The sequence below is a fragment of the Oculina patagonica genome, unplaced genomic scaffold (genome assembly GCF_052425735.1).
Source record: "Oculina patagonica isolate OP01 unplaced genomic scaffold, crgOcupat unplaced910, whole genome shotgun sequence".
In the NCBI taxonomy this organism is placed as follows: Eukaryota; Metazoa; Cnidaria; class Anthozoa; order Scleractinia; family Oculinidae; genus Oculina; species Oculina patagonica.
In genome coordinates, this window is record NW_027558812.1 from 1 (window position 1) to 8050 (window position 8050).

Sequence of the window (8050 nt, forward strand, 5' to 3'; positions counted from 1 at the left end):
TTTTTGACTGGTCCGTACCCAATTTTTCTGTCGTGTAAACGCACCTTAAGTATACATACGTTATAAATTATGCCCGCATTACAATGAAGCGAGAGACGTTCATTGGACAGAACAACTATTAAATAGCCATTTTGCAGTAGCTGAGTCTTTTTTTAAGCTGTTTTTAACCTGGCTTACGTAAATTGTTATAGATACGCTTCGTGTTTTAAGCTGACTAACGTAACTGTGCATATTTTGAAAGACTTTCTGTGCAATGGAACAACTTGCTGTATGATTACACTTCAATAACTACCCATCCTCAGAGTCCCTGCAGGGGCACTGCGAGTATTATTCAATCGAATTGCGGTCGATTCGCAAACGAGCAGCTTGCTAACGTCTTTGATCGATTCGCCTACATCTAAAGTCGTTTCGCCAACAAGCTGCAGGTCGTTTCGCTAACGTATAAAGTAAGTACGCATATGTCTCTTTTAGTAAAAGAGAGACACTGAAATAATTTTGAAATCTTTTAAGAGTTATATTTGTTAATTTGGAGGATGAAGATTTCTCCGAGTTCGCACCCACCTTTTTGGCGTAAGGCGCGTTTACACGACATAAAACTTTGGGTACGGACCCGTCAGGAAATGGGTCCGGACATGATCACTTTTGTAAAGAAACAGTCAAATCAAAACGGGGTCATAGGCGCCTGTAGTCACGCTTCAAGAACGAGAAATATTCGAGGTCGTACTTTTGGTCAACTTTTATCACTGCATTTCAAAATAAGAATCTTTATAACATACGGTAGCGTAACAACGTATATTTCGTTAGCGAACCGACTTCAGTTGTAGGCGAATCGACCAAGCGAACTGGTCGTTAGTGAATCCACTCGTAGGCGAAACGACAGGTTACCTAGCCTGCGTAGCGAGGCGCCTGTGTAGTTTTTTAGCAGTAGTTTTTTTAGCGCGTTTAAAAGAGAGCGCGATCGCGAGGAAGGCCACGTGGCCCCTTCGCGCCTTTCGCGTTTCATACGCGCGCTCGAAACTACAGCGCCTGCAACGCAGGCTACCGGTTACCATTCGATTAGAACTCACAGCACAAATTGTATGACGGGTAGGTGGGTAGCGCAGGAAGAATTAGTTAACCAAACACGATTGCTGTTGGTTTTAATATATGCTGATTGGCTGAAAGATAGCAGATTTCCTTTTCATAGACCTTTTTCGCCTGGGCGGTTTGTTTTCCCATTAAAGAGCACGTGATGTTCTCTAGAGAATTTTCCTTTTATCCACATAAAATTTATTCATTCATATACACGCGACTATTTGAAAATTTGAAAGCAGGAATTCTCAAGAGTATCATCACATGGTCTGTAATGGGGCAACAAAACGCCCAAGCGAAGAAGGTCTTTTGGTCAAATAGCATTTCAGGAATTTTATGAATCAGTTATAGGACTCACAAACGGAAGACAAGTTTAATCGCAAAATAATTTGAAAAACGATTTGCTGAATTTTGGAAAGCGAAATATAGAAAGTAAAATGCTGAGAGGAACTAACTTAATGTTCTCATTGCAGATATTCTCCAACTCCAGTACATGCGCCTGCACCAACACCCATCAGTCCTGACAGATATGGTCAGTATTCACGGACACCACATGCCAGAGAGCATAGCACGTCCGTTACGTCACGTCACATTAGAAGATGGGAGACATTGAGCAGTGTTGACGATCAAGACGAAACCGTGATGAGCCGCGAGGCTCTAGGTAGCCCTGAGGGGGAGGGGGACGAGGTAGCTGTGGAACCAGTGTTTTTAACTGAAGAGGTTCTGTCACGTGATCCGAATCTGACGCCATTATCTAATAGGAAAGACATTGAAGAATGGCCACAAGACAGAATGATAATTAATATCATCGAAAATGATGTACCACCGCGTACAGGACGGAGCCCAAGCCCCGGGAGTAAAACATACATCCCTCATGACATTCTAGCCGAATTCCACGGGGATCTTTATGGCAGAAAAGAAATGCGTATAGCAGGTCAAAAAATGACGGGCAAACTGAATGTTGTCAAAGAGCCTGAGATATCAACAGATTTACCAGGTTACATTGCACCTGCCTGGAGACCACCCAGGTCAAGGACTCCAATTCAGTTCTTAGAAACACCTTCTCGGAGAGCCCCTAAGCCCCTCAGGCAGCCCCCGGCGGAAAGTGTGCCTAAGTCCTTAACCGTTCAGTCACTAGCAAGGCGTGTCCTGCGTAGACCCAAGAGTACCCCGCCCCGTATTAGCTCCCCCAGGGATTCAAGAGATTTACCAGTGCAGCAAATTCTGTCTGATTCGTCGTTAGCTCCTAGTTTGACACGAGATGATATGGAAACGTATTCAATGGTCGCACAAGTATCATCACCGTCTGCCGATACCTGTGGCTTCATCCCCCTCCCCCGTCCCCGGAGGCCTTGCTGGTAGCTCCGGTAGTTCCTAGTGCCCCCAGGCTTGATCCTGTTAGTGAGGTGGAAGAGAAAAGCAGTATAGCATCATGTAGTGTGGCTGATGGGACAAGCCAAGTGGAAGGTGGGAATGCTGTGGCTAACCTCTCAGAAGTCGAGGAAGGTGGGAATGCTGTGGCTAACCTTTCAGAAGTCGAGGAAGCTGACGAAGACGTTGATTTGAGCCAGCAACCACAAAATGCTTATCATGGAAGCAGTGAAGAAAAAGGAGAAAAAACGGACCGTAAGGTGATGAAGGAGACAGAAACTACAAAACCTGAACAAAGTAAAGAGGTCGAGGAGGATCAGAACTCACAAGAACAAAGTAAGTTTCCTTGTCTGTTGATGGAGAGTCTGTTCCCTTGAGTGACAAACAAAATCTACCAACAACAGATACTGGGAGTGATGAAATAACTCAAAATCAAACCGAACACAACGAGGATGAATCTGAAAAACAACAAGACGAGAATCCAAAACTTGACAATGAAGTTAACTCGACAGTGGACGAATCACTTGACAAAGAACCGATAGAAGAAGCTGTGGATCCTCCCCACCCCCCTGGCTCACCAGATATTGTCAGCACTCCTGATTTCACCGAAGGAGTGGACATGAGCCTTGATCTTGAGGCTGAGTTGCGCGCGGCCATGGAAGGACTGGACGACTTTATAGTAGACGCTGACGAAAACGGAGAAAAACGAACTTCTCCTGAATTGGAGGCTTGGTGACAAGCACGTTCTCTCGCTTTTAAGAAAGTAAAACATTTTAGAAGCGTTAATTAGATTTTACGCTAACAATTCCATCAGTATAGAATCGTAATGAAAAAGTATCTGATGTGTGAAAGGTAGGCGCCATTTTTCTCGCTTTTCAGTCGTTTTCTTTTAAGACAACAAATACTTTAAAGGCGACATGAATTCTACAGTAGTTGTGTAAAAAGTAGGCATGTATGAAAAAATAAAACAATTTATTTTATTTTTTATTTGGATGTTTCTGTTGTTGTTTTATTGTGTTTCCAGCTGAGTTTACTCACGTCATTTGAACAGAACGAGATCAGAATTTTAAAAAGATGTCAAAACATTTCAATTAGATGCGGTTGGGAGATTAAAAAACAAATACCCTTGAGACAAATTAAACCTTAACTACACTTACCGACTTAAGTTATGGCACCATTGTCGAGCATATTGTTTATGGTTTTGAGTTCATCGGTGTTTGAGTAGAAACTAAACGCTTTTAATTTGAAGTATCTGTTTACTTAGTAAGTAACATAACGCGAGCTTTCTATCAAGTAGTTCATCTTTACCGTCTAATTTCTTATTCATGACGTAAGTAAGCTTGCATGAAGAATACATTAGGATTATTGTATGCCTCAGAAACTCATCGCTTCAACAAAAGAGTTATTGATAGTCAAATTAAAAGAAAACACAAGACAACGGCAAAGACCAAAGGATTTTTCCGTTGTGTGGAGCACGTTTCTGAAACTGGCTATTTAATATTCTTTCGTTTGTGACAGCCCGCCTTTAATTGAACTCAAAAAGCGGAACAGAAGTAAATGGTTGTCAAGCAGCAATTGAGATATCGACTGATATCCAGCTAGCGAAAACAAACAACCTCATTCTACTTTCTTAACACCTTCAAAACAAACTTGTTTCTGCACTGACTGCATCAAGATGAATTCGTCAAATCAAGCTCCTTTTAACTGTCTCGGCTCAACTTTTCCGGAATCAGAGAAAGAAAGACAAGCTTATGAACAGTTTTGCCAATGTATAATCCCGCCGGAATCATGGCATACGATGGCTGAAGTGGTACTTAGCAAGCTGTTATTGGTCATATCGGTCTTGGGGAACATGCTCGTTATAATCGTTTTACAGCGAATGAAGCGGAGCGGGGATCAGTGTGCAGCAATGAAACTTCTCATCCAAAACCTATGTGTGGCCGACATGTCTGTTTGTATTATATACAACATTAACGAAGTCGTTGGGATCGATTCAAAGGCTTCCATTACACCGGTTTGTAAAATCGTTGGTGGTTTATCATGGACAACGCTTTGTGCCTCATCCTGCCTGATCTGTTGTGTTACAGCTGAACGTTACTTAGCAGTTGTAAAACCGTTTGATTTTGTTCTCAACACTCGTCGAACAGTTATTATGGTTGTATTTTCGTGGTATTATTCTCTTGTGTTCACTCTGCCAGATTTTTATTTCTTAAAGAGGTTAGAAGCGCAATTTTGCGGTCGAGGATTAATTCCGTTTTGTTCGTACGACTACATACCGGGTACCGATATAACAGTGATGCTTTTAATGACCCTGTCAGCTACTTTTCTTGTTCCACTTATTTTTATCGTGGCCGCTAATGTTGCTGTTATTCGAATATTATCGCGTAGTCAAGGATCAAAACTTTTTCGAAAGTTTCGCCCCACAAATGACCAGAGAAAGAGAGGAGTTGTGCTTATTGTCCTGCTATTGACCGCCATCTTTGTTTTATGTTCAGTACCGTTCGCTACATACCTGTTGTTAATAGCAGTGTCTGTATCAGTACCCAAAACTTATGCTATAGTAGCTTACTATCTAATGCTTGTTAACAGTACGGCTAATGCTTTTGTCTACTCGTTTTTCAGTGCTGAATTTCGCAGAAACTGCAAGGAATTATTTTTTCAACTGTTTAGCTGCATTCGAAACGTTTTTTAAAGCCGGAGTTGTTAAAAATAGAAATATTGATGACTTTACTGTGATCTTGTAAAACAAAAACACTGAAAATGCCTTAAGAAAGCTTGAAATTATTCGCCCGCCGATAAATTTAAATTTTGTAACTGGTTGATTAGCTTAGTTCTAATCAAATTATGTACCAGCACATGTATTGATGTGCAGCAGTACTAGATCAGTTCACTCTGCAGGCACCGGCAGGCAGGGCGTTGAATAATGCCGTACACAGTTTGCTTTCAACAGCTTTTTCACACCTCCCCTGAGTTGTGAAATGATTTCCAATAATCGCAAGCTTAATTTTTTAAGTAGAAAGTACTTTAAGTCTGAAAACTGTTTTAAAACTGACATGATCTTATTTATTTTCAATTACCCACCACTGTATATTTAAGCCAAGTTATTATGGAGGGCGCAAGAAATAAGTATATTCATATCGCGTTGAAATATGAAATTACATATACCTTTACAAATGTAAATAGCCGGATTATCTATATGCATAGCAAAAATAAATATATAACATTGAAAAGGAAACTTCTTCTTTCCTCGCTTGCTTTGCCGTCGCTCTCTCTTTATGAAGAGAAAAAATCGAGCTTTCACTCTTACACACATGCAAAGAAAGCACAGGGACATATTTTTGATCAGCGGGAAAGTTAGAATGTAATATTTGTTTTCAACCAGTAGCCTTTTCACGGTAAACGTTTGATTTTACATAACAATGCAGCTGACCGTGAAAGATGTGAAAGCAAAGCAATAACTGGCACAGTCAATCCTGCCCTCTTTTAACTGTTTGAAGATGACGCCTAGTTTTGGTACCGTTACAGGTCCATACAATCCGCCATGTACCCACGAATGACACGAAAGGTTTTAGAGTCATTTGTTAGATTTTCCGAATTTTCGTACCATTAGCGAAAATAGCTCTTTCAAGTTAAACCAGCAGTATTAAAAATCTGTACTTCACTGATCGTTTCGCCTTCTTCTGTACCGTTAGGTCATCTTTAGTGCACTAAAGACTTGCTCTTTTCTTTATACCGTTAACATGTAAGACTGCTCGCTTCTATGTTTAACTAACTATTTAATTCATTTGTTAAGGCTGGTTCTCATACAATCGCCCCGATCGTTTCTATCGCCTCTGCCACTTTAAAAAGTTTTCTTGTGATCGGGGCGATTATATGAGAGCAATACACAGACAATCGCTAGCGTCTGCGGCGATTGGGGCGATCACGATCGCTAAATTGGATCTCCCGTGTTCTATCCTTCTAGCTTCTCTTTCCCAGTTATTGCCAACGAGACAGCCGAGCCAAGAGGGACTTTTTTTGACCATATTTGGGTGTAAGTAAACCCCATATTTGGGTTGTATTTTTCTTCCCAACTGGTTCCCAGTCTCTCACTCCTTGCTAGAGAGCAAATGACCAAAATGGCGTCCACGCGGCTCGCTGTTAAAATTTTCAATGTGGTCATTCATTACCGATAAATACACCTTTAGGGAATTATAAATCGAAAGAGAATACCCTACAGAATATTCGACCGCCAAAAAAAATAAACATCAAGGCCTTCAAAGCGATGAAATAATATTTTGACTTTGGAGTCCTTTGATTTACGATCGAAGAGAGACATGAAAATCAAAAGCGGACTGTTGGCTTCAAATAGAGTTTTCTTGACTTATGAGAATGCTGAATGCTGTGACATTTTAACGTTGAAAAGAATATAAAGATTTGTCAAGAGTTATCATCAGACATCTGTGTACGTTTTTTCGATCGCGAGAATACGCGCGCTGGAAACTACGGCGCCTGCTACGCAGGCTATCAAGCCTGTGTCATTTATGAACACCAGAAAAATAGCACTTTTTTTCGCATATTTAATACCTAAAATACAATTTACCATATCAGTGGTCATTTCAAATATAGTTCTATCAAAAACCATTCAATCTGTTCAATATCTGTTCTTATGAACAAACATGAGTATTTCGCTCGTTGGCACTTACCGATAGGTACAACTAGTAATGCATCAGTCAATTGAAACCCCGGCCCCCCGACCCCCGGGACTTAGCGGGGATTTAACGCGTCCAAAGCCGGGATTTAACGCACTTTTAACGGCGCGTTGGCTCCGGTGGTCGGTGGTTTTAACAAAATGTCAGTAGAGCGGGGCCGTGGAGCGGTGATTTAACAGCACGCGATCACCTGATCCGGGGACGGCAGCCGGGATTTAACATAAAGGACTAAATGCTTTTCTCAAAATGTTCGTTCTGAGGAATCCGTTCTTAAAAGTCTCCACGCTTCTTCCTTGATAAAGCCTTTAGCGACGCCTGGGTTTGCATTTAATGTGTTTGCACGATAAAAATAGACTGATTGTACTTGGAATCTGCCACCTTTGTACACTATCGTCTCCAAGAAAGTAGTTTCTGTTTCTGAGATTTCAGCCGTGAATTATATCGTAGGGTGAAAGCTGTTTACCTTAAGATGAAATTCTTCTATTTGTCTCTTCTTGTGTCCCACATGAGTTTAAAAGACGTCGACAATAAATCGTTTCCAAAGGATAGCCTTATTCTATTTTGTTTTCTATTTTGGCCTTGACATGACAGCAGAAACTGCGCGATTGTCGTGCCCATGGCTGTTTGATGTGCTTATCAGTAAAAGATAATCTTTTCCATTGAATTAGAACGAGCTTTCTTGAAAGACCACACTGAGCATCTCTCTTAAAAACCTGTTAGTTACTGCAACGAAATCAAGATTTTTGTCCGTTTTTTTTCCTGAAAGTCGATTCGGATGCCCCCTCTATGCGGGGCTTTTAACAGACGTCTAGGCCCCTAAGGCGGGGAAATAAGCCGGGTTTTATCACTTGGTAAATGTTAAATTCCCCGGTAAGTCCCGGGGGTCGGGGGGGCCGGGGTTTCAATTGACTGATGCA

The 8050-nt window shown here is 41.3% G+C and overlaps 1 protein-coding gene and 1 pseudogene across 1 annotated transcript; both read left to right on the forward strand.

The window, feature by feature from the left end:
• Positions 1–1544: 1544 nt before the first annotated feature.
• On the forward strand, positions 1545–3429 carry LOC144641403 (uncharacterized; annotated as a pseudogene).
• A 410-nt stretch (positions 3430–3839) lies between these two features.
• On the forward strand, positions 3840–5670 carry LOC144641402 (somatostatin receptor type 4-like). Its single transcript, XM_078500421.1, has one exon. It carries the CDS (start codon positions 4118–4120, stop codon positions 5132–5134), a length of 1017 nt encoding a protein of 338 aa, XP_078356547.1. The 5' UTR covers positions 3840–4117; the 3' UTR covers positions 5135–5670.
• Positions 5671–8050: the final 2380 nt, after the last annotated feature.